This window comes from Melopsittacus undulatus, chromosome 8, assembly GCF_012275295.1.
Source record: "Melopsittacus undulatus isolate bMelUnd1 chromosome 8, bMelUnd1.mat.Z, whole genome shotgun sequence".
In the NCBI taxonomy this organism is placed as follows: Eukaryota; Metazoa; Chordata; class Aves; order Psittaciformes; family Psittaculidae; genus Melopsittacus; species Melopsittacus undulatus.
The window spans coordinates 37,560,276-37,586,502 of NC_047534.1; the positions used below are offsets into that span (position 1 = coordinate 37,560,276).

The 26,227-nt window shown below is 44.1% G+C and overlaps 2 protein-coding genes across 3 annotated transcripts; one reads left to right on the plus strand and one right to left on the minus strand.

The window, feature by feature from the left end:
* The first annotated feature begins 2,525 nt into the window (after nt 1-2,525).
* On the plus strand, nt 2,526-11,424 carry LOC101868843 (shugoshin 2). The gene is made up of 9 exons (XM_013129895.3): nt 2,526-2,797; nt 3,065-3,205; nt 4,095-4,270; nt 4,536-4,598; nt 5,209-5,303; nt 6,076-6,329; nt 6,974-8,896; nt 10,141-10,267; nt 11,121-11,424. Exons 2-9 carry the CDS (start codon nt 3,067-3,069, stop codon nt 11,245-11,247), a joined length of 2,904 nt encoding a protein of 967 aa, XP_012985349.1. The 5' UTR covers nt 2,526-2,797; nt 3,065-3,066; the 3' UTR covers nt 11,248-11,424.
* A 1,114-nt stretch (nt 11,425-12,538) lies between these two features.
* IDH1 (isocitrate dehydrogenase (NADP(+)) 1) lies at nt 12,539-25,944 on the minus strand. Of its 2 annotated transcripts, XM_005152557.4 has the most exons (9): nt 25,897-25,944; nt 23,122-23,249; nt 21,180-21,471; nt 19,370-19,475; nt 16,738-16,915; nt 16,115-16,266; nt 14,945-15,085; nt 14,012-14,174; nt 13,422-13,517 (listed from the first exon to the last, which is right to left on the minus strand). In XM_005152557.4, the coding sequence occupies exons 2-9, from the start codon at nt 23,241-23,243 to the stop codon at nt 13,424-13,426; spliced, it is 1,248 nt and encodes a 415-aa protein (XP_005152614.1). In that variant the 5' UTR covers nt 23,244-23,249; nt 25,897-25,944; the 3' UTR covers nt 13,422-13,423. The 2 variants fall into 2 exon arrangements, with proteins under 2 accessions (XP_033921332.1, XP_005152614.1); XM_034065441.1 differs by lacking the exon at nt 25,897-25,944 and having other exon boundaries at nt 12,539-13,517; nt 23,122-23,246.
* Between the last annotated feature and the right edge of the window lie 283 nt (nt 25,945-26,227).

Consider the following 26,227-nt stretch of genomic DNA (forward strand, 5'->3'; position numbering starts at 1 on the left):
ACAGGGGAGGCAGACTATTCACTGTGTTTTCTGAGGGATCTAATTGCTTGTAAAAGACACTGTTACCTTTCACTGTTCTAGCATTCCACTGTACAGAACAAAAAAATAGACCTGATACCTCCCAAGAGCCCATCTGGGGTTCCATTTGCAGTGTTTGTATCATTTCACAAGGATCCTGCTACTTGTTCTTTTATCAAAGTTATGTTTTTGCTTACAGCATTAGAAGAAATTCTAAAAGGCAATAAATTCCAACATGACTTACTAAATCCTGCTGTTGGCCTTCCAATGGATGTGGGGCACATTCTGCATAGGACTGCTGATAGCCAATGCATCATGATGCCTAACAAGTTGGTGAGAAGCAATTGGATTTTGTAGATTAGAAAGGTGTGCAGACTGTACTTCTGAATGGAAAGAGCTGTCCACCTCCTTGGGAATGTACTTCTCATGTTATTAACTGACTGCCTAATAAACAATAGAAATGGGTTTATAAGACATAATTATAATATTGCCTTTGTGATGGTTTAAGAAAACAAAAGTAAATGCACTATCATAAGACATGTTTTCCAGGAAAAAAAGCCTACTTGGTATTTACAGAATCTGTGCTGTGCTTTCCAAGCTCAGATTTAGTTAGTATTATGTACGGGCCTAGGAAGGTGCAAGAGGTACCGTGTCTTTGCCATAGCAGTGGAAAGCTTGGTGGGTGGCTGCTAAGGGAGAGCTGAAGTTTAGGAATTACCCCTCCTTGCGGCATTTGATGTTTATGGTCATTCTCATTAATTCTATGGCAAAATGAGCACCAAGTTTAGCATTACTCCCCCCTTTCGTTCCAGCTGCAGGGTTTATAATAAAGTTGGATTTGATTTCTTAGGGCACCTGCTTGGCAAACTTCATAGCAACCCTGCATCCTCTGTACAGCTACTGCTTGTTTGAGACGAGAAATGCAGATCTACTGCCTGCCTTTCCTCCAGTTAAACCTGCTCAGGGCTTATCTGCTGGTATGGCCAGGTGAGTATGAAAAGCGACCTTCACAAAGTGAACACAGCCATGCCAGGACTCCCCCAAAGTCCTGCTGACAGAACGCCTCTCCTATTATGTGGCAAGGGTGATACCCTGATGAAGACAGGGACTTTCCTGTCCAGAGCCCTGGGGTGAGCTGCCCTCTGCTATTTTCCACAAAGCAAGAAATGCGTCTGTATGATTGCATGGCAGGGAGCGGGGTGGTGGCGCTGTGTTTGCGCTTTTCCGATGGCGGGGAATAGCAGCCACTAGCGGCTATCTGCGGAAGAGATGGAAGAGCTGCGCCAGTAGGCATCAAACTTTTCAGTCCTTCCCCGTTCTCCACTGATTTGCAGCTCAGGACCTTCTTAAGCAAAAAGTATTGTCTCCGCAGTCAACAGCCCTTCATTGTTTTTTACTTCCACAAACCTGCCCAATCACTTTTTAAAACCCGAGTAACTGACATCTGCAAAGATCTCCAGTGTTTAAACAAGGCTGTGTGGGGAACTCCCTGGTTTTAGGCAGTTCACTGTTAATTTGCTGACCAGTGTGTTTCATAAACTTAGTAAACTTAGCAAGTTTAGGCCCCTCAAACTGTGGAATTTGTCATTCACAGAGCACAGAATACGTGTAAGAGAAGGATACTCGAGTCCTTCCCCCACACCATAACACATTTAAGGAGTCACAGGTTCCCCAGAGGAAGAAATAAAGCAACACACAGGTCTGCATGTCTGCTGCATTGTTATCCACTGCAGGCCCAATCTTCAGGGCTGGTATGGGGGGGGGAGGGGGTGTTTTGTTAATCTGCTAGTAAATTGGAAAGAATACATTTAATTATTTGCGTTATTTAATGCTCATCACTAAATGTATCAATAAATACCACATAAAATAGGATTATAACTTAAGACTCTTGCAAAGGGCAAGGTAGCAGGTAGAACTGCTCTTACCACCCTTATTAGTACTGCAAAATCCCTCTGCACCTCTATTGTAAATCACTGTTCTTCAAACTATTTGGCATTTTCCTCACATGTTCTTTAACACAGTTAACATCATCACATGAGGAACAAATTCAAAGGTGTCTGGAAAGCAAAGCATTAACTTGGGCTGAAATGTAAATTACTTAAGAAAAAATAATCCTTTTAATAGACTGTAAATGCCACCTTCTCACAGGTGAAAGCTGCAAGCCAGGATTATGCGGGCGAACAAAACTCCAACTTTTGGGTGAGATTTGTCCATCTCAACAACCCTAGGGCTTTTCTGAAGCGTTTCAGCTCTGCGCGCCCGGGCTAAGGCGGCGGCGGCAGCGCCTCACGAGCCTCGAAGCCAGTCGTTTCCAGACAGCCCAGAGCTGGCCGCCGCAGCGCAGGCGGCATTTCGCGGTCCTCTCTGTCAGGGCGGAGCTCCCACTCAGCGGCCGCGGCCCGGCCCAAAATGGCGGCAGGGCCTTACCCGGAAGCGCGAGCGCCACGGGATCTCCGCACACGCCGGCCCGCCCGCACCTCGAGGGACGGGAGGGGGTTAAAATCGCTCCCCGCCCCGCCGCAACCGGCTCTAGGGATGGAGAGTATGTGCGCAGCAGGTCCCATTCCTCCTTTCCCAGGCGGGACAGCCGACACACGCAAACACCGAGCACTCCGCCGCCATGCCGCAGGGCGGGGCGAAGCGGGGGGCGGGCTGCCGGCTATAGCGGTTGCATTCAAAAATCGCCTGGCGGGCAGATCGGTTTCCTCTCTTTCCCCTGCTCCGGCCGCTTGAGGGGCAGCCGCCAGCCCCCGGCGGGGCTCGCTGAGCCAGCCCGCAGGTGAGTCGGGGAGTCCGCTCGTCCCGCTTCGCTCCCAGCCAGTGCTGAGGGGACGCTGGGCGAAGAGGGCGGCTGCCGTGCCCGGGAACGGCTGGTTTGGGGCGAGGAGCGGCGCGGTGCCGTGTGGCTTTGGCCTCGGTCCGCCCTGCAGCGGGAGGGAGTGCGAGGCCGTAGGTGCTTCTCGGGGATAGTGTGAGTTGTAGCCGGTAAGTGCTTGCTGGAGGGGAGGATGCCGGTGCTAACCTTGGTCGGTGTCGCTCTCTGCAGCTATGGCATCTCGGGAGGCTTCCGAAACGTTCTTCAGCCTGAGTGGTGTAAGAGAGCGCATGTGGGAGAGGAAAAAGGGTGCCTTGAAGACAGCGAAGTTGAACGCCTCTATTGCATCAAAAATCAAAACCAGAATCATTAGTGAGTGTATTTTACCTTGCTGGCAGCTACCTCAGCATATAACTATGCCTTTGGCTGTGGCTTTTATCCAGAGTTTATGTTTAACAGCTGCTTCTCTGCCTGTGGGTTTCTAGTGAATTGGGTACCCTGCAAATGAGTGTCAAGTACCACTTGAGGTGCCCAAAGGTGTCTGAAGTATTTCTGACTGATATGTTTAACACAAAATCTTCGGAGCAGCTGCTGGGGCCATTACTGGCTGCTAAGCAGCATCGCAGATGGCATTGGGCAGCTGTGCTTGGGTAACTGAGTCCTCAGGTTCCAAACAGCAGAAATAAGAAGTGTGGAAGGTATTTTAGAGTATCTGCAATCCTGTGCAGTACCCAGCCCAACTTTGATTTAGTTTTAGGGGGGAAACAATGCAATGACAATGAATGAGATAATTTGGAGTACCTTGAAAAAGCTAGGCATTTTTGTTACTTATTTTGAAATTGGGAAGTATGGATCTAAACCTGCTTAAGGGCTGCTGTGAAGGAAAGTGGTTTGTTTTTTTTTATCCCTCTTTTTGGATGGAGATGAGGACTCAGAACTACAGGGACTTGTTCAAAGACAGAAGCACATGAACCACACCATCTTTTATTAAGAATTGAAGCAGTAGCTTGCTGAGCATGACCCACTCAAAATGGAGTGTCATCTGAAGTGTTGCAGGTTATTATTAAGCTTTTCCTGCTGTTATCTGGGGACTTCTGTTGCTGCAAGGAATTATATTGCTGACTTTGTGTGCAGCTGTTGAGTTGTATGGATCTGAGCCTGGCAGAAGCTATTCTGGGAAGAGGAAGAAGTATGATAACAGAGGAGGCAGGGATGAGACCTTGGATGCTGATTCTGTGTGATACTTCTCTGTCCCTCACAGACAACTCCTCCACTATTAAAGTCTCCTTAAAGCACAACAATAAAGCACTGGCCCTAGCCCTCAATGGGATGAAAGCCAATGTACAACAGCTCACCCAGGAGAAGACCATCTTACAGAAGGAAGTAGAGGAGTGTCACTTCCAGAATGCGGTGCTGCGGCATAAGCTCTCCTTCATGGTATGGCACTAACAGTGTGGCTGGCACTGGGAGGGGTGGTAGACATAGTATGCAGTACTGTCACCTCAACCTTGGGAGAAGTGAGCCGTCCCTGATTGTTCATGCCCTGAGTATGAAAAATGTCACAACTTATTTCCTTACTTTTTCTTCTAAGCTGGGTTCTCTCTCCAGAACATGGCTTCCTCTGGCTGCCAACATCCTTGTTGTAATAGGTGTTTTGATTTAATGTCTTTATGTTTTTTCACTCTTTATTACCTCAATATAGGATAATGCCATGAAAGAACTTGAAAACGTTATGGCTGCAGTTAAAACAGCCCGTCTGTCTGAGGTAAACCATAGGAAATGTGAGCACTCTGCTCTGGGAAGGGATCTGGGTTTGTCTCTGGCTTTTGCTTTATCTTGCCTGCTTACTTCAGTGTTTGATATTTCAACTGTTTTCTTGGCTTACTTGAATTGTGCTGGTTACATCCTTGTTTTTAGCTTGGTGTTAATGATTTCCAGGGTAACTTTTATAGGAAAGGCTACAGCACATTCCTATCCCAAGTTGCCTTCCTTGAGGTCATTGTCTGTATTTTGCTAGTAGGCTCTTCTGCTATGACAGATTGTAACTTCTATTTAATTTAAGTGTTGCCATGGCAACTTAGGATCGGGAGTAGGACACTTTCCATATGTCCTGTCTCATGGGTGGGTGGGAAAATATCCTGCTTCCTACTCTCAGATTATCTGAACTAGTTTAACTTCATCCTTAAGCCTGCAGAGACAGAATCTGACTCTGCTGCAATTTATTCTGTAATTTGTGCCATTTTAGATGGGAGAGGGTCACCAGCAATATTTGACATACTTTCCAGGGTGAATCTGAGCTCCTGCTGGTTCTGTGCTGGAGCTTGCATGGGGAATTGCAAGAGCTTTAAACCATTTTTCTGTTTCACATTTTTCAGTTCCATACAAGATCTGCACCCTTGTGGAATGGCCAGAAGAGCAGCATAACTGAAGATAGCTGGGCCAATGATATTGCAGATGTTCAGCTTGTGAGGTGGGCCTCACCAAATTTGTCTTGAATTTCAAAATGCTAAACTTCCCGTTGTGTTTTACGTGCCCAGTTGTCTGTTTTACATGAGGTCTTCTCTACCACCACTGCTTGATCTTTTCCCTTACTTTGTGCCTTTCTGTTAGTCACTCCTTGTCTTATTTGTCCTAATGCCAGGTCTGTGCATAAACTAGTCCATTTTCACTCCTTTTTTTGAACCACATTGCTTTTAGGCAGTTTTTCCTTTGTACCTGGTGAGCACTGCAAGATCTCCTCGAGTGAGTGCCATAGCTGTCTGCTTTGGTCTTTGTTACATACAAAAGATTAATAGTCTTCTGCTTGTATGGTGTAAACTTGTGTTTTGGAAAGAATGTCAGAACAGGATGTCGTAAAATACATTTGAAATTCCGTTGCTCCTCATCCCCCTTCTGAACATGAGGGTGCCCTTGGAGCTGCCCACATACATGTGTCTCCAAGCAGCCTTGTTGGTATTCTGCAGTGAGGTGAACCTGTGGTTGCAACCTGTGCACTGAAAGGCCTTCCTTTTTGCCTCAGTGTACTTTTCTCCTGCTTCTGGGTCTGTAGCAGTGTACCTTTCTTATGAATTGTGTGTACACAAAAATGGGAAATCTCTCCTGGCTGGGGCAGTGTATGTTCTGCAGCACTTGAAGCCTTCAGAAATGTGTTTCAGTAACTCTTGAAAGCTGCAGCTATTCTCCTGGATTCTGGGGTATCATGGGTATGGAACATCTCTATTACTGTTCTTCCTTCTCACCAGGGCTACAGGGATGCCAATGAGGGTGCCCATTTCCAAGCCATGTGATGGTTGCACTTCCACAGCAGCACAAACAATCTCACTAGATTTTCCGAGTCATGCTTCTAATGAGCCCCTGGAAGTTGTGCCTATTGCCTCTAAAGACACTTTGCCACCACAGCCTGCTGAGAAGCCTCAGTCCCCCCTGGAAAAGAATGAGAAGATCACTGAAGCGATGGAAGCAGAGGAAGCTTTTCTTGGCTCTTGCATCTTTGGAGGTAAATCTGCATCTTCTGCTGTTCTGATTTGGCTTTGTGTGTTTGTGTTTGGAAATGAACGTGGTGCCATAGCTCCAGTTAACTCCTAACTATCACTCCAGCAGCTCCTAATGACTGTTAGGAATTACATACTTCAGTGATGCTGCTATCACTGTAATTACATGTATCCCAGAATAGGATGTCTTGCTTGGTGGAGGTATTTTGGCATATTTGCAGTTGCTTGAGGTCACTCATAGCATAGTGTCAGACAGGTTGGAAAAGACCTTCAGGCCTATTTCTGAGTAATAGGCACTGAGCTTACATAAGATTTTCAGAAATCTCTGAAGGTACAGTCTAACTGATGCACATCTTCTGTTCCTTGTGGATTTGCCATATAAATAACTCTTGTACAGATGATGAGCATTCCTAAATATTAGGGCTGATTCAGGGGTCTTGCTTCCAGCTGCCTTTCTGCTCTGAGGGGAGCCAGCTGAGCAATTCTGTTACACAGTAAGTTTGGGAAGTCCCTGTAGACACAAAATCATGCTTTTCCTATGCTCTCGGTTTGTGGCAGTGTATGGGGCATGGCATTTAATGGTATGGGAAAGCTGGTATTTGCCTGCTGCATTACTTAGTTTTAGCAATGAATTTTGTCTTTCTAACAGAGGCCATTTGCACCACCAAAAAAAATCCCAACAGTTTGCCAGCACTTCCCTTGGAAAGTAATTCTTTTTCACATGAGGGCAATGAGATAGCAAAGCATTTGTTGGATCGTCTCTCACAAGGATATGTTACTCAGAGAAGAAAGTATCACAGCCTAATTACAAGCAGCACTCCATCTTCTGGTGTGGATGTCTTCTCACCTGCCAGTTCCACTCTGGAAGCTGAAGGCTGTATCACAAAGGACAGCAGCAGCTCCAGGAAGAGCAACACAGAGCCACAGCTGAAATCTCCCAGCTCTGTGGTTTCACCTACTCAAACCACTGTTACTCCTGATAGAAAGTCTTTGGGCAAAGAGATTTTTTGTGGTCAGTCACAGGATAAACAAACTGGGCGTGGTGTTGAAATGGACCCCACATATAGCAGAGTCCCTGAGTTTGTTCCTGTGAAGGCTAAAAACAAAGGTAATTGTAAACCTGGTGAGAAAAAAACTGGTAAGAAAGCAAGTATGGGAAAAAAGAAAACAAATGCAATTAAAAAGAATGGAGAAAGTAGTCCTGATAGACCTCAAGGTGAAGGGAGTGCTCAAAATACTAAGAAGCTTCTTCAGCTAAAAGTTGCAACATGTCCTAGTGAGTCTGAAGTTTCTGAGATGAGGCAAAAGGATTGCATGGAGGCTTTTGACAAGAACAACACAGGCTGTGGTGCAGAGCAACATTCCTGCTTTCCTGCTGAAGTCTTCCTTTCCAGAAGAACATATGTGGTGAATCCAGCACGGCTGTGCAGTCCTGAAAGTAGTGACTTACTCCAACAGGCTAAGAAGGACACTACTTTTGAGATCCAGCATATGGAGAGCTTGCCAGGGAGCCCAGTTTGTACCTTCTCAAGTCTTGAAGTTCTCCCAGTTGATTCTAGTCTACAAAATTCACTTTTCTCGAGGAAAGAGACCTCAAGTGCTTGTGCTTTGCAAGAGAACTCAAGTGTGAGTACAAAGAGCATCAGACAGAAAACCAACAGAAAAACTAGAATTATTAGGCAAAGTGATTCTGAGCAAGAGAATCTGCCAAACACTGTGAAAACAGCAGAGGCGAAAGCTGAAGAACAGCCTAAAAGCCAGACAAGCAGGAGGAAGACTGTCAGGAAAGGCAGTTGCCACAATCAGAGAAATGAAGTTGATGTTTTTGGCCTATGTATAGATGTTCAAGGAGTAAATGAGAAGAGCAAAAAGGATTTACAAGGTATTCTTAAACGTAGCAGGAAAACTTACATTGTCAGTCCTTTGGATCTTGCAGAAAACTTGGGTTGTATCCAGACAGATTTTGAAGATGGTGACATTGTACCTTGCAGGTCTGTTCCTGGGAGCAAACCTAGCAAAATCCCCAGAGCTCAGATGATTGTAGCTGCTCAGAACAAGACAAAAGGCCTTCAAGAAAAGGAGCAGGCTAAAGCTGACCACAACATGAACAATTCAGAAAAAGAGTCCTGTCCCAAACCAAAGCTTCAGAGTGAGAACACCACCTCTAGACCTCCAGAGACTGATTCCCTGGCCAGACGAAGTGATGGTGCCAAAGTGCTCATTGGAAGTTCAGAACTTGCATCTAAGCAAACTGTTTTGACAGGGAAGATTTCCTGCATTGCAGATCTGCCTGATCCAGATGCCTATCTGGAGGAGCAGATGGCAAATACGGACTTTTCATACAGTCTTAAATCCTCCCATGTGACCTGTTCTCCAGCTTTGTCTGTCAGCTCCTGGCTTACAGATGCACCAGTTTCCAAGAGCTTAAGTACTGAGGGCAACAGAATGCCAGAGAAATCCTCTGTTTGGCCGGAAAGCTTCCTGATACCTAAAGAAAAGACTGCAGAGGAAGTACCTGAGGAAAAAAGCCAGGTGAAGACAAATTCTCAGAACTCACCTTCACAGGAAGCTGGTAGGTACCAGGCTTGGGAGGGGACATGTTTTTGAGATGAGTGCCAAAAATCTATACAGCAAGTTCTTGTATTTTTCTTCACCTCCACTTTTTGAGAGTTAAGGATCAGTGACCAGTACACTTCCACTTGTGCTCACAAGTCACTTCTGTGGCTGCATTTGCCTCTAGTTTATCAGCATTCCTGAAAGAATTTCTGGTCCTTTATTCATGTGTGGATATTGGGGAAAAAAACTACGAGCACATGCTGTGAGTTGTTTCATGACTTTTGTTATCTACAGGGCATGCCTGTCAAGATAGAAAGTCAATTACTCAAGCAGTTGAAAAGTATAATTTGATACTGCCCCTGCCTACTAGCCTCTGTGTTACTGGGGCATGGAACATGATGAATATGGCAGGTTTTCCATCCAGAAGGGTTAGTGCTGCAAAGTTTCAGCCTGTATACCTCTGGGTGGTATTTTAAATAGAAATTCATGATCAGAAGTTACCTAAATTCTCTTGGTGGTTTTTTTTTGTGTGTGTGTGCATGTGTTGGTTTGGAGGTTGGTTCTTTGTTTTTCCCTTGTTGTTTTGGTTTTGTGTTGTGTGGTTTGGTTGTTGTTTATTTAAAAATAAAGGATTTGGAGGGTGTCCCCCTTGGCTGGTAATACAGTAGTTAAGCTGAACCTTTATTTGAGATTGCTGTTACTGGATACTCTGTATAGCATATAGAGTTGCTTTGTGGGGTTTTTTCCTTCATGTAACTGTTGACAAACAGGCCTTTTCTAGCTAGAGTGAGCTGCACTTTGTAGTGAGAGAGGAAGTTTATTTTCCTGCCCTCCCCCTTTTGCAAACTTCCCTTTGAAAATTGCAGTGAACATTGGCATGGCCCTGTGTCTTGATAGAAGTCTCATTGTTTGGTTTCCATAAGCTTGCTTTCTCCTGCAGGCTGTAAGTTTCTGGGCATTAGAACTATCATTTCTGTATATTTTTAAGACTATGCCAGGGCACAACGATACTAGCAGTATTAGTGACCTGTAGTTTTACAGTGAGGAACCTAATCTGGCTTTTGAGGAGCAGGTCTGGGATTGCTAGACAAAACTGGTCTCCTGGGTTTAGAGGGAACAGGACCAGATTCAGGATTGCATAGCGTTCAGAGAAGCGTCGTAATGCAGCGCTTCTCTATGTGGCAGCTGTATTTCTTAGGATATCTGGAGATTATTTGGAAACATTTTGATCAACACCTGTGTGAATGTCTCCTCTTGCAGCGACAAGACCACTGCAGGACTTGACCAATGCCAGCGCTTTGTCTCCCTCTAGCTCAGAAGGAGCAACAGGGCGCTCATCCAAGCGGAAACGGAAACCAGGATGCTACAAAGAGCCAAAACTGAACAGGTTGGGCTTTAAAGTATTAATTTCCATGACTGTTTCCGTACTACAACTCCTGCTCTGCTGTCACACGCTTGCTGTCTAGGGCTGGACCATCACTTTGTCTTACCCTTCATGTTTCTGTGATCCTCCTCTTCTACCACAGTGTGGTTAAGCCAAAATTCAGCATTAGCACATAAGCATGTGCAGGCTTCTGGTATCAAACTATCAAAGATGCTGTTTCCTTCATTGAAATAAGCACATGTTTTGGCATACTGCACCTGTGGTATTCCAGTAGTAAAGAGGGGTAAGCATGAGGATAAAATACAGCCTAAATAAAGACAGCTAAACAAAAGCCCTGTTTCACTTGCCATTCTATGATATCTAATGTTTTATACAACTAAGTAATACTTATATTTTTAATGTTTGGATTGCATTTCAGTGAAGGAAATGCTAGGCTTTGAGGAGGCTTTTCCTCTGTGATCAGGCTGTATCTCTATTTGCTTTTTCTGGCAGATACAAGTACCTAAACAAGTAGCTGCATCTCTTCCTTAAGAAACTGTAAATTCAGTACATCCAATGGCTACTGTACAGAATCATTTCACTCCTAAAATGATGACTTAGTTTTGCTACTGGGTAATACCATGTTTTTTCCCTGAAAAGTTCACAGTTTGAACATGCTAAGAGGAGCTGGTTATACTGGGTCAGAAGATAATCTATACTGGTACAACTGTTCCTGTACAGGACAGTGAACAAACTGTACTGCTTAGTCATCTTATAGTGGAAGCATTTCATTAAAATCAGAAGCTTTAGAGACCAAAATAATACATTTGTTCAAGAAATATGTTGATGATTCATTTTAAGCCTTTTGGTTCTGCAGCAAACTGAGGCAGGGGGACCCATTTACAAACACAGAGTTCCTCACCAACCTTCCCAGAAAAAACAAAAAGAAAAGAACTGCAAAAGCCAAGGAAATTACCATGAAGATCAAAGAAGAAAAAGAATAGAAGGAAGTGCCAAGGCAGCCAAGCTAATAACAATGGGAGGAGACATGGAGCCAGAAGTAAAAGTTTTGGTTGGACAGGCAGCCCCGAGTCTCTGAGGTGTGGTGCGTGTCTTTGCTATTGGATAGCTTATTTTTTATTCTAATTAATACTAATAATAAAGTATAAATAAAGTGTCCTGTCTTATGTGGGTAATATAAAAGCTTTGTGATGTTTATTCCCCATCCTCCACCTTTAAATGCTTGGATGTTTGTCAGCAAAGTCTTCATGTGCAAGTGCTTGTGCCACCACAGCCAGCTAACAGGCTCTGCACAACCCTGGGGCAAGTACATCTTGAAGGGCTAATCTTCCAGCACTGTGGATACCTACAAGGGCTTCTTAAAGGGTATGAAAGGGTTGCAAGCAGCCCAGGCTTGGATAGCCTAGGTTCCAGGTAGAGCAGTCCACTGAAAAGTCAGGTTTAGGGTTGACTACTGAAGCCTTGGACAGTCCTGTATTAGTAGTAAAGAGAAAGGGAATGTGCCTCCTTGGAAGCAGGAAAGGTGTTCCTTCTTTCTCCATGGCAGAGCAGAGAGAGGGGTGCTCTGTTCTTACAACTAACTACAGTTACTGCTTCTCCCAGTACAGAGACAAGTGTTCCTTTCTCTCCTCAGCCCTTCAGAAATATCCATCAGTTCATCAGGTTAAATTGGGTCTTGCTGTGCATTGTAGGTAGAGTCCTCCAGAAAATGGAGGGAAAATAGTGGCAATCTGCAGTCAGGTAAATGCTACTACATTGTTTACACTTTAGCCATATTAAGTCATTAAAACAAACAAAAAGTATAAACGTAAAAATACCCTCCTTTGTTTATTTATTCAGTTTCCTGAAACATACTAAGCTTTCTCTAGTACTCTGTCACTCTGAAATGGTAAATAATAGAATTTGGCAGAGATGCTGTTCTAGTATGACCTGTCTGAGTATGGCATAAAAAATAGCTCAGACCTTTGAATTACTGGTGTCAGAAGCCAGAGATGGGAACATAGATCTCCACCTATTTCTGCTGATTGTTTCCATTGCTGTTATGGGTCAGCAATGGGACTTTTTTCACCTGCGCTTCTTATACTCCTTTGTTAGCAACAGGACAGCAACCTACTGTGTTAATTCATACAGTGATAACTTCTACGTGAGGAAGGGAAATATGATTTTGTATTGTCATTGCGTCCCAGCATGTGCTGGACTGTGCTGAAAGGTATTGGAATCTCTGAGACAGAATTTTCCCATATCTGCTAATTGCACAAAGGAAGAAGAGACACAGAGGGTTAGCTGGCTTTTATTTTAGTCTCAAACTAAAATACTCTCTAAAAAAAACCCAAACCAACCCCAAATAAAACCATGGATGGAATAGTTTTTCACAGTCATAATCTGACATGCTGTATCACAACAGAAAGGACAAGAAATAGCTGGAGAAAAGTTTTGCACCTTTACGAGTTGTGGGGTAGAAGAGGTAAAAATTCCTGTGCTTCGCATCCAGTCAGTTGGAGTATAACTAAATGCATGGCCTGCATTTAGACACTGCAGCATGGAGTTATTAGGCTTTTAGCCTATAGGGCTCTTTTCCAGCATGTTTAAGTGCTTCTTTCTCAAATGTTACAGTCCTGGCTGTAGCAATAGGATGAAATCCCTTCATATCAGGATATAAGATTCTGATTGGCACAAAAAGATAGTTTAAAAGAGGGGCTGCAGTAGGACTTGCAGAGCCCTGTGAGCTCCCTTTATACTCAGCAGACAGTACTGGAGAGATCAGGATAGTTCTGATTTCTGAGGTCTGTTGGACAGTAAGCCACCACTGGTTTGACCAGAGCTGTAACACAGACTGGCTTTCAGTCAGAGAACAAGGGAAAAGAAACACAGATGAATAACATCATGGAGAGAAACCTCAGGTCTGCTATAAATGACACTAGGAATCCAGACCCACACTGAGCTTGAATACTATCACATTCAGCTGCTTAGCAAAAGTAAGGCCTAGCCCAGCAGCTCCTCAAGGGGTTTAAGAAAACATAAGCTTTTAAACATTTAAAAAATTGTACATTTTTTTGTCTAGTATTTGAAATGTTATAGAACAGAGTGTGATACACTGCCACTTACACTCAGTATTAATGGGAGATGCTTTGTTAGAACAGCTTGAGTAGAACCTGTCCCTTAAAGTTTAGGCAGAGAGGCCAGCTTTCCCTTCAGGTTTTCAGCAAGCTTGTCCATGAACTCAAAGGTGTTCAGGTAATCAGAGCGTGTGACACTGAGGGGGAGAAACAAAACAAAACCAGACAGACATTAGCTGTAAAGCCACTCAAATGCTCTGAGCACAAGTCTTGCCTCTAAAAAGACAAGAGTTCTACTCAACAGGCTGATGGTTGTTGGTGGGATTCTCCCCCCAAAGGCTCCAGAGAGAGGTAGCCAGGTGGTATTCTACAGTTAAGTAGGTCTCCATCCTAGTAAATGGACAGGGCAGGATCTGGCAAATACAACCATCCTGTAACAAGAGAAGTCTTTGCAGTTCCTTCTTTACTTCCTCTTCCCCCCATGCATGTCATACAATAGCAAGGACAGAGCAACCAACACTGAGCTACTTGGGGTAGGGAGTATCTCATTTTCCATTTGTACAGCACTGGGCACAGACAAGCCCTGTTCTGTGACCAGACTTCAGCAATTCTTCACCCTAATGTTCCAGTAAATGCTGTTCAGAAACACTAAATCATCCTCTAAGCACAGCCAAATACTTCATACACTTACTTAGGGAGACCTTTGATACAGGCAGCAAGGTCCTTCGTCATGAAGCCAGATTCAATGGTCTCAATGCAGACTTCTTCCAAAGCAACTGCAAAGTTCTTGAGGCTAGTGTTGCTGTCCAGCTTAGCCCTGTGAGCAAGTCCTCTTGTCCATGCAAAGATGGAGGCTGAGAGAGAACACATTAGATTACTTTGTCCATCTAGAACTCCCTGGACATTGTTCTAAATTGTCATGTAGAATGGTAGTAATTTAATAATAAAACTGAAAACAGATATAAAATCTGGTACGGGAAGGAGAACACTTTTCTTCCTCCAGGCATCCTTTGTATTCTGCAGCAATAAAGAAAAGCAAACCCCAAAACCTACTTACTACCTCAGCAATCTCTGTGTGTGCCATTTTACCTTACTTTGCTCCTGCCCAAATCAGAAAGAATGACTGGTGGTAGGACTCCAGTTACACATAAAGTTGCTCTTATGAAAGGAGGGTGCAGTTTTCTTCCTGATACTACAATTACACTCTGGTCCCTATGCAATTGTACAAGATTATTTCCCTCATGTCCCATTTGAGGCACACTTACATTTCAAGCATATACATGATTTTAGAGGGGGCTGGGTCTTTTGAAGAATCAGGAAGGGGAATAAAATAAAAAATAACCAACCTAAACCTTAAGGCTGTTGTGGCTACAAACCCATCATTTGCTGAAAAGTGAGAGTATGTCTCAAAGGCTAGGTTAGGTCTAGTTTATTGCTCACACTCCATTCCAGGCCGGTTTTGCTCCAGGCTGCAGACGGCTTCATGTACGAGAGAAGTGTGTTATAAACTACCAGTTCCACCACTCAGTGGTGCAATTCTCTGCAGAAAATATGCAGATGTGTATACTCCAAACTTGTTCTTTCAGGTGTGGAGATTGCTGAGGGACAGTGAAAAGCAGCTCACCAATAGGGTTAGTGGAGGTTTCCTGGCCTTTCTGGTGCATGCGGTAGTGACGAGTAACTGTGCCATGAGCAGCTTCTGCTTCAACAGTCTTGCCATCAGGGCAGATCAGCACACTGGTCATCATCCCCAGAGAGCCATAACCTACAGAATACAAGTTTAAAAAGTTCAGTGTCTCCTTCGGATAGCCCCTTTAAATTCCCCTTAGTTCTCTCCTTCTACAATCTTTTTACATCCTCCCAACCTTGATGTGAGTATTCCTGAGCAGCAGTGCTGCTGTTGCTGCTGCTGCTGCAACTAACTGGCTAGTCCTTACATGTCGGAACAGAAAGTGCTGCTGAACCATGAAATATACGTATACAGACATTTTGCACCATTTCAAGAGAGTTAGTATTCACACCTAGCTTGCTGGACATATTTTTACTGTAAAGATGTAGTATGAGAACAAAAAATCCTAAATAACTAGTGTTGAGCTGCAAATCAGTATCCTTCACACAGAAGGATAGGGAACAAACCTGCTTCATATGAAGAGCTTCTGCTCTAGTGAAAGGAACCATAAGCTAACAAAATTGGACATACATATAAATTCTAACCCTGTATGTTTGAGAGATCTATGTCTTTGAAAGTTTCTTTGTTCAGCAGTCCAACATCCTTGCTCTGTGAGAGGCACTAGTTTAGAAAGAACACATTACATAAAGTCATACATGTTGTCCTCTATCCATATTTGTTTCAGCACCAGGCAGCATGGTTATGTAGGATTTTGATCAGGCACTACAAGTCTGTAAAGTTAACCACATCAATCTCTCTCTACATCTCATAGGTAGCTTTAGCTCCTGGAGGTTTCCTTACTTAGCTACAGGGCACTTGCCAGTATGCTCACCACCAGTCAGCTTAACTCAAAGTGCCTAGATAGGCTTTCCATTTTCATGGAAGATATAACCTATGACATTGGTAGGAGCTGCCATCTGTTAAAGAAATACACAGTCTACATTCAATGGATTTATTGTAAAAGTGAAATCAGAAATTCTTTGCTGGCCTGATATCTCCATGACAGGTTTAAAATGTATGTTCTGAACCCTCCTGGGCCATTACATTGGATATGACACATGGTCACAAGAGACTGCTACTGAGCCTAGCAGTAGCAGTCAGTGTATTACAGGGAACATCTCATACCTTGTGCAACAGAATCAGACTGCACGTCCCCATCATAGTTCTTGCAGGCCCAGACAAAGCCTCCTTCAGATTTCAGGGCCTGAGCAACCATGTCATCAATGAGCCTGTGCTCATACCAGATCTTTTTGGCTTCAAACTGGGACTTGTATTCTCTGGAAAACAAAAAACAGAACACCCTGTCATATAAACAAGGATTGCACAATTTGTGCAAGTAATTGTGCACAGTGAGATGCAGAATTCTGCATAGGGATAAGACTAAAAAGAAAAAAAAAAAAATAACTCCAAACAAAAGCTTTGTAAGAAATATACTCATTTGTTTTTTCTTGCTTGCTTTGCTAGGCCACTCCAAGTCTGCTTTAGAAACATGGAGAAGTATACGGAGAATCTGTGACTCTCTGTTAGGAGAGATATACACCTCAGACACATTTAGCTGAGTTTTAAACACTGAGTACACTATGTCCTGCAGGACAAGGGAGACTGACACAGAAGGTGCACAGCCTATCCAAAGTGCTGCTGAGTGCCTGAAAATGCTGAATTAACTGCAGCAGCTCACAAAACTGGGGAGGATATTCCTGCTGCAGACTTGTGCACTGCAGTAGGTAGTACAAAACTACCCTAGATACCTGTCATAGATCTCTTGGAAGATGTCTTTAAAGCGGCCATCATATCTCTTCAAGATGGTGTTCTTGGTGCTCATGTAGAGGGGCCAACCTTTAGACAGTGCCATTTGGAAGGAACTGTGGGCAAAATCCTTGATAGACTGGTCAAGATTGTACATTCCCATGGCTACACCACCACAGCCTGTTAGTGGAGAAAGAAGACAGGAATCAACTAATTTGGTTTTGGTTAAGGATTTGACATTCTTCCCATAGCATATTCTGGCAGGCAGGCTTGAGTTATCCCCAGGTGTCCTGATACAGTTCTCAGTTTAAGGCTGGTTCTTTCAGTTGATTCATTTTGCATTATCAGGTCAAAGCTCCAACACTCCTGTAGCACACAGATGGGAGGGTGGGTTTTTTTCACACCTAGGCACATCTTAATACTGTGATCTACTGCCCATAAGTAGCTTCTTCCTAATCAAGCTGTCAAAACTAGCACACCGGACTAAGCAGCAAAGCTATGATGAGAGTTAGTGTGCTTGAGCCTCTGCTAGCCATAGGTAATAGAGTATTTTCTATCAAATCAGCAGGCAGCAGTTTGGACCAGGAGTCTCAGTCAAGCTAGAAATGGGTTTGCTCCCATGTTAAAATAGCTTGTACCTTCAGGCTTTGACTTGCGCCACAGAACTAACTCCAGCAGTCAGAGGCTGATTTGCCTAGCTCAGATAAACAAGTTGCCACATGCATTCCTGCCTTTTCTCAGCACGTCTGGCCGACCCTGCAGCATTGTTTCACCTGCTCAGGCTAACTTCCAGCAAGTTGTCGAAAGAATATGACAGTCATCTGGGTGCAAGGGAAAGTCTTGAGAAGGCGCTGAGAAACTATTAACACATAACTCGGACTGTGTAATGCAGATGTGTTAACAGCCTGAATGGAAGTACCTTAAACTTACAGCCCAGCTTACAAAGAGCTTTGTCATCTTTAGAACCCAGCTTCTTGGGTTTTGTGTGAAAAGTAGATCCTTAATTTTAAGCACTGCATTACTACCACCACCTCCTCTCTCTAGTTTGTTGTACAGTGCCTTTATCATGGACCTGTGTTCTGGAAACACCCCAGGTTTTTTAATTATTGTTATTTTTGAAGCATCCCTTCCTAATATCCATTTTTCCTGACCACCAGATGTTGGTTACATGGACATACATGCAGAATGAAGTGCACAAGCCAGAGGAGATTTATCTGCTTGCCAAGATAGCAAGGTCATTTAAAGCTGATATTGGCAGGTAATGAAATTCCTGTTATTACCAGTGAAAATATGTGTTGTCCTCTCTGCCTCCATTATGAATCAAAGACAGAACAGGTTCTAATCAGCTACAGAGACTGTGCCATCTGAAGCCATTATTTCATTGTTACTGGATGACAACTATTACATTTTATTCAAATACTTACTTGCATATAGGTAAAAAAACCCCAAAACAATCCTCATGACAACCGTACAATCCCACTGCCTACTAAAATCTTTTGATTCGGTGTCAAGACTGAACATATTAGTACAGCAATAGGACAAGCTTCCCTGCAGGGTGGAGATAACTGTTGTGCCAGTATATCAATAAGGAGTTCCCCCAGCAGCAGTAATCTGCCATCTTTGCAATTCCGTGTTTTCTTCTCACTGATGCAATGCAGAGCAGTGAATCAGACAGGCAGTTGCAACTGCCAGACAGCTCCACTACAGGTTCACCAGTCACCTATCGAATGAAAACAGATTAAGACTGACAGCGAAGCAGGCAAACTCCAGATGAAAGGCTGTGCAACAAGGGACAATAGAGATTTAGGCTTCTGTGAGCAAGAGTGCCAGTGAAATTCAAGCATTACAGAAGAGAGGGTGCTATGACAGTCTCTGTACTTGTTTGCCAAGCCAACTGCATTCAAGCAAGGATTCTGTGGTTTACATGGTTTTATAACTAGAAAAAAAACGTTGTACACTCACATACATAGGTCACCAGACAGGTTCAAATCTTGAACCCTTTTGATGGACAAGGGAGAGGACTTGTATGATGTTTTCCTGAATTTCCCTTAGAGAAATACCCTGGGTTCTAGCAATGTGTGAGTGATCTACAACCAGCACAGCAGTATTGCTAGGCGGGACACCAATACCTTTGAGACTGCATCTGTTTAAAAAGCTAGAGCCTACAAAGCTAAGAACATCCTTGTTGTAGCTCCTTTCCACCTTGCTAAGTGTCAGTTCTCATTTCTATTGAGAGAAAAAACTGTTTAGTAAAGATGGCTACAAGCTGCAAAGCCTGTAAGACAAACTAAAACCAGGAAGTTTCAAGTGTATCTCTCCTTAGGTCAAGCCCTGTTTATATAGCTAGTCCCCCTCTGATCAGAGAGAAAAACTTACATACCTCTACCAGACTCATCATACAAGAGTCATGACAGGTGGCAAGTTTAGTACAATTGTGTGGTTGATATGCCTCTTCAATCCCAGGAAGATCTCAAGTAACTTTCAGTACCTCCCAGATCAATGAAGAAGTCCCAGACCTTCTCCTCCACTCTACCTCAAAGTCAAATTTTACCATCAAACAGATCTGACCAATACTTCAAGGCTGAATTAAACCAAAAATACCAGTTTTAATCACAACTTAGAGATAATACCTACTTTCAAATTTATGGACCAGATATGTGACTGGCTTGCCTCCACCTTCTGGAGTGTAGATCATCTCTACTTTTCCAGGCCCAGGTACCACAAAATCAGTTGCTCTGTACTGTTAAAAACAAAAGTAGCCATGATGATTTTTATCTGTCAGAAAGACAGAAGCATGAAAAACAACCTCCATTTGGAAGGGCATAAACAATTGTACCAAACAACCCCCCACTGAACAGGCTCTTTTTACTCAGCCATGTGGTCATCAGATTATTTTATCAGATATTAGAAGGACAAGTCTGCCTGCTTCAGAAACAATCTTCCTCTTTAAGGGAAAAAGCTTACAGATTCTTGGGACCCATCAATTGGGAGGGTGTATGTGTCCTACCAGATGTACTAGATGTACAAGTTTTAGAGTGCAAAGTATCCAGTGTTGTGTGGTCTGTGAGTAGAATGGATTCCCTCCATGCCTCAAAAAAAAGCCACTCATATCACAACTACTGATCTTATGAACAGAGTGGCATCATACAGCACCTTAATAAATGCCATTATCTCTATCCATCATATGATATTTGACAGGCCAGTATGTAGTAAGAGCTCTTTGAATTCTTTAAATGATACACATTTTGCTCTTCGGAGCTACAGACTCAGAAGAACCAACATGTACTTTTGGTTTTTTAAATGGTGTTTTTTAAAGTTTAAATGTTGCCTCATCCTCACAGCTGTTTGAACAATACTATTTAAGGTTACATTTCCTTTAAATTCATCATCCTTCTTCACAGTTTGCCTCCTATTGATGGAACTGGTTCCCTGAACTGTTCTGAAGTTACAGAAGCATCTTGCTCATATGTCCTTTACATGCTCTTCTATTATCCCTTTCACTTTAATCTCATACTTTGGCAGGGTTTCAATCCTGCCTCCTTAATCCCCTGTTTCCTAGTATTATTTTGACCTTCTTGATTATTCGGTACTGTTAAGGATGTTGAACACCATTCTCTTCTACTGTCAGGGCACTGCAATTATTTACTCTTTGAAACTACTTTACCCTCCGGTCCTGGCCAGTCTTGTGACTTACCTTCAGTTTGTGGGTTTACCCGTCTACTTAAGCACTTGGCTCTTCTAGAAGACTTTTCTTTTGTCATGTCTGACTGCTTCACAGTATGTCATTACCCATGGAGAACATTACAGTTGATTCTTGTCCTCTGGGCTGTTCAAAGACCACTACACTAAGTCCCATGCTAAGGCTTTCCATGGGTCTTGTACTACTTTTCTGAGGAGAGCTCTGATAAAAGATGCTTCCCTACTTTGGATGTGCCCAGTATAAATACCAACCCTGCAGGAGTGCTGTGCAAGTAAGCTTAAGCCTATCACATTTAAAAACAAAACCAAGAAAACAGCCAACTAAAAAACCACAATGAAACCACAACCACAGGGCAACTCTTGACCACTTCTAAAAATCACTCAGATTCACTTTTGCTGTGAGCAATATTTGCCACCAGGAAGTCCCTCTGAGAAGTAAGATGAACAGTGTAAAGGGTATTTTCTAAAGACATTGATATATAGGGAGGAGGGTTCTGCAGAGGCAAAGGATAACTTAGAGGAGTTATATCCTGTGTAAACAGCAACACTGTCTAAGGAAGATATAAGAATCAGGCTCTTCCACACTTCACCAGGTGCTGTACAACATGCTAGCAATGACCCACTCCTGAGTGGAGTGCAAGGGATAAAGCAGCAGCATAGGGACGTCTAAGTCTTCGTAACTCTAAATCAGTCAGGACTAAGCCTGACTTATGTAAAATAAGGGGTAAGCACTGAAGTGACTCACTTGATCCCCATAAGCATGACGGCCAATGACAATGGGTTTCACCCATCCAGACACCAGTCGGGGAATGTTCTTGCAGATAATAGCTTCCCTGAAGACAGTGCCACCTAAGATGTTTCTAATTGTCCCATTGGGAGACTTCCACATCTGCTTCAAATTGAACTCTTCCACTCTCTTCTCATCAGGAGTGATGGTTGCACACTTTATGCCAACGTTGTATTTCTTTATAGCTTCAGCAGCTTCCACAGTTACTTTATCATTTGTAGCATCACGATGCTCAATGCCCAAATCATAGCTGTAATAAATCCACAAAGGTGGTTAGAACTGCACAGCACATTCATCCGCATCCAAGAGGAAAGAAACCAGACTGTGTATGTGCTTTTGGGTGTAGTTCCAGCACTGCCATAACTGAAGTTATCCCTCTCCCAGTGTAAATCCTGTTGGACTGGAAGAAAACATAGGCTCACATACTGATACTTCTGCAGACAGTGGGAGGTTAGAAAAAGGACAGCCTCAATTTACGGCTGAGGCTCTTTGCCAGCATGGAACATAGCCAGTATCTCCTTCGCTTTTCCTTCGAAGCTTTCTGCAGTGGAAGCTTTTGGTCTGGGATTCTAACTGTATGGAGCAGTACAATCCTCAGATGATCACAGGCCTTTATTTCAAGCCTCTTGTGCTGAAGAGTTCTGACTTCCTTCATGTACTGAGCCTATCAAGCTACACTAGGCTTAAAAATTGCTTTGACTATGGACCCACAATGCTGTTCTAGCAGCAAAACTGCCAGTTTGCCCTTAAACAGTTGGAGGAAGCACATTTCCCACATTTACTGTTTTAATAGTTCTGAAGAACAATAGCTACCCAGTGTGGGATAGCCCTGAAGCACAGCCAACTGTACATGAATCTAGCTATTGTGCTGCCCCAGCCAGGGGTCTGGTTTCCCTCCTCCCACCCCTCTTTGAAAAGGGATGTTCTCCAGACTCCATGCATGTATTATGCTGCTGGGTTCCTGTTTGCTTGGTTCTCAACATCAGCAAGAAACAAGCCTGATGTAGGTGGCATATAAATGACTCCACGAGCCAGGGAAGAGGTCAGACTCGTGGATTTAGTAACGGCAAACACCTCTGAAAGCCTCTGTCTACATGGCTAGGAGCAATGCAACTGGATACTTCTCTAATAATTATAGGTCAGTAGCTAGCAACAGAAGAGATTATTTGCTCTCTTTGACCAGATGCTGTAGATAGCATGCCCCTTTTGCCCTACCAGCTGTCAGTACCGGTTTTGGGTTTTCTTTTTTCCCCAGGAGGGAGTATAGGAGCACAGCCTAGGCTCAGGGGCAACACTTAGCTCTCACCATCAGCAGCAAAGGTCAAGTCTACAGATATGAGGGCAGAGTCTGTGCCCTGTTGCCACCCTTTTGCCCTCTGGGCAGATCTTCAAATACATATGGCAAGAAGCCATAAAACTACTCTGAGTCCACAGATGCTTTAAGTCAGGGAAGAGCTAAACCACCCCATGTTTCTAATTGCTTAGGCTGCAGAAAGCCACGTAGGCTGCTCAGGTGCTGGAAAGCTAAGACATAAGAGATAAAAACATAGACCATGTCTGTGAGAAACCTTCTTAGAGGCACAGTACAGAGAAAAAGCTAACTCACAATTAAACATTCACTGCTTACTACTGTGAGGAACTCCAAAGAGGCTGCCAGACTGACAAAATATCTTCACCATGAGCCTGTGCTTTCCAGAGTACTTACTGAGGCTGGCACTTAGGGTAAGTTAACCAGAGAACTCTGCTGGGAACTTCACTAGTATCAAAAGGGCTACTTAGTCTCACTGCACTAATGCAGGAGGAGCTACAAGGCTCTCAGTGCTAAGTGAAACACAATCAATGCCTAATGACACACGCAAATTGCAGTACAAAGCGGCTGTGTGTCATTAAAAGCCATTACCTGTGCAAATCCAGATCTACATAAGGAAAAATCAGCTTTTCTTTAATCAGTTCCCAGATGACCCGCGTCATTTCATCTCCTTGCATCTCCACAACAGAGCCTCCATGGATTTTTTTAGACATTTTCGGCTGTAATAAAGAAAACCAACTTAAGTTAAAAACTGACAACACTCATGGGTGATACACATATTCTGCATTTTTACAACACAACTAGGAGAGGTACCAACATAGCATACAGGAGCTCTCCTAGAAGTCTTGAAAATAACTACAGTTTTTCCCTAGTTTAATGCTAATTGGGATTTTTCTGAAAGCCCCAGCTCCTAGGGAGAACTATCTGAAGGTAAAAAATAAAGATTAATATCTGAAATTTAACAGTATGTGTTCAAAGGGCATGAGCTTTATTTATGGTTGTACAAAAGAACTTGAAAGCATGACTACACTCTATCTCCAAATTCCACAGAATTAACAAGCACTGTTTATTTTTAGAGTTCCTCAGTTCTAGGTCAGTTTTTTTAGTTTTTAGTTTAGTTTTTTCTAGTTTCAGTTTTCTGAAAAAGATGGCTTAATGGACACAATTTTCATGAAGGCTCAGATTGGTGCACTGTTAAGATCAATACATTGTCTGCTTCTCCATTAGCTTCCTTCCCCAGGAAATCCAAGGGCCACATCAAGAGTACTTTCTAATAGCAAGGCTTTATTTCTGCTGTTAAAATAAATACTGGACAAACTTGTTTTCTGTATGGAAAGGAGATTTTCCCAAGATATTTGTTCACAAAGCCTCAAAAAATAAACCTGAACTCTGCCTGTGTGTTTGTACTTTGTTCCTTGACAAAACCCAACCCCACAAGCCACTGAACTGTTGTAATACAGTGCCCCGCTTTCTAACAACCACTGTTCCTCACTTCTCAGCCCTGATTATGCAAGAACTATGACTTGGCAAGTTCCTTCTCCAAGACAGTCCCATTCTTGCATGCAGCTGTTAAGGATACTACAGTGAAATACCAAGCCTTTGTGCCTGAGGTTGCAGCCTCACAGATACCAAAGTCCATGAACTGGGTTTATCCAAAATCAGGGGTCCTACTGTACAGTCTATTAATTGAGATGAAATTATTCAGAGGTGTGAGGTTTGCAATGCAAAGCCCTGAGGTCAGCAGCATATATGGAGATTGCTTCTGGTTCATTAAAAAAACCCGACTTGTGCTGTGTTTCCAAAATCCAGTCTGTTAAACATTTTTAGTCTGTGAAGAGAGCAAACTTTCCAAGCTATGTTCTAGCTACTGCATCAAGCTTTTCAAAGCTTTTAAAGTGCAAAATTAAAACCAAAACAAAATAAAAAAGGCAGAGTGAGATTATGAGTAACTGAGCCTCTATTTAGTGAGCACATAAATCTGAAAAAAAACCTACTCCAAGACATTCCTATCCCAAAGAAAGATAATATCTTGGCTTATATTAGACTTTTCTAGTCCTCATGGAAAACTTCACACAACCATACTTTATCTGATCTCATTTTATTTATGCAACTATTTCGGGCCAATTTTCAACTGACTATCTAAACAGGACTGTATCACATTCCCATGGCCTAGGCATAGGATTACTACTCAGGGTACTTCAGGTTTGCTTTTGACACTTACAGTCTGAGAAACAAATGATTCATTTAAGCCAAAACGTACACAGACACCCACCCACTATCACTTGTTTTGTTGTTTGGCCCCTACTTAAATAAGTAAAATCAGACTGCCAGTCATGGCAATAGGTTTCGAAAAGCTGTTTCAGATAGTGCTGCTATCACAAGGAAAACACAGAGGTACACGAGACACACCTCCACTGACATACATCTCCACCAATACGTGGAAACAGCAGCTTCTTAAACAACTTTGACAATCCTGTGTGTTTACCCAATCAAAGCCCCTGTACATTCCCCCTTAAACACTGATATCCCCAGTTTCCTTATGCACAAAGGCAGCACCATCCTTCTTCTGCACAGAGCACATTCCCTAGAGTTCAACTGTTCTTGTTGATTTTATACTCTCCAGAACGGCCAAATGTCAGCAAGCTCTTTCTCTCACAGCAGCCCTTCTTCAAGTACACTTAACCCAGGCATTCAGCCAAGGCAGCTTAAAAGAAAACTCGTGAATTTCCAAATACTTCTCGGTTCTCAAGAAAGAGTCAGGGCCTAGTCAATAATTAACTATTGCAATAACTCATTAGTTCAGGCTTTTAAACTATCTCTTCTGATCAGGCATGCTCTCAGGTAGCAGTGCAGATCCTTGCCGCTCACCAGGATCTTGCCCACGTTAGTTTTACAGCTGCACTGCCCTCCATCTACCGCGGGCAGGCTGGCTCGCTCTTCGGGCACTGCTCTAGCAGGCCGCGGGCAGCAGCTTGTGTTACAACCGGCACCGAAACCCAGGCACCAGCACCGCCCGAACAAGGTGAGGCCAGGCCCGGCCAACGCGGCGTGACCGGGGACGCTCCCCTAGGGTATGCGCGGAGCGCTAAACACAGCCGGCAGTAGGTGACACCACTAGCCATTGAGAGATACCAGGATTGCGAGAGGAGAAAGCCCAGCCCCGAGCTAGGGAGGCCAAACACCCCCACAGCGCCCGGGGCGCCTGCCAGCGATGCCCACCGCGGGAGAGAGTGTTGAGCGAACAGCCCACCGCGGAGCTCCCACCAGAAAACCCCCCTTGAAACACAACATCGCTGCTGCGGCCCCTCTGCGGGGCCTAGCAGAAAGAGGACAAAGGGCGCTGTACGGGGCGCCCATGCCCGCTACCTGCGCGCGGAGTCCGACCAGCTGTCCCTCAGAGGCAATGCAGGGCCCAGCCGCGCTCGGCGCATTTTATGGGGCCGCGCCCCCGCCCCCTGCCGGCCACGCCACCGCGGCGCCCCCTACCGGCCCCGCCCATCCCCGCCCCTGCTCCCGGCGGTGGGGCCGGGTGGCGGCTGCTTGGTTCCGACTTACGGGCCCGGTCGTGCTGTGGCTCTGCCCGCCCCGCTGGGTTTTGCGCTCCTATGCCTCCTCCTGGGGAGGCCGCGACAGCACGTAACGCGCCCTGGCGCTTTCGCCGGGCCAGGCATCCCGCAGCGCGGCGGCCTGCCCTCCG

Bases quoted from the DNA above. Each gene is read 5' to 3' on its own strand.
- LOC101868843 (XM_013129895.3), top strand. From the start codon at position 3,067: ATGGCATCTCGGGAGGCTTCCGAAACGTTCTTCAGCCTGAGTGGTGTA. The intron at 4,599-5,208 runs GTAAACCATAGG...CACATTTTTCAG, and splicing joins AAACAGCCCGTCTGTCTGAG to TTCCATACAAGATCTGCACC. The intron at 8,897-10,140 runs GTAGGTACCAGG...CTCCTCTTGCAG, and splicing joins CTCACCTTCACAGGAAGCTG to CGACAAGACCACTGCAGGAC.
- IDH1 (XM_034065441.1), bottom strand. From the start codon at position 23,243: ATGTCTAAAAAAATCCATGGAGGCTCTGTTGTGGAGATGCAAGGAGAT. The intron at 19,476-21,179 runs GTGAGTCACTTC...TGTTTTTAACAG, and splicing joins GTCATGCTTATGGGGATCAA to TACAGAGCAACTGATTTTGT. The intron at 14,175-14,944 runs GTGAGCTGCTTT...GTTCTCTCTCAG, and splicing joins AACCTCCACTAACCCTATTG to CCTCCATCTTTGCATGGACA.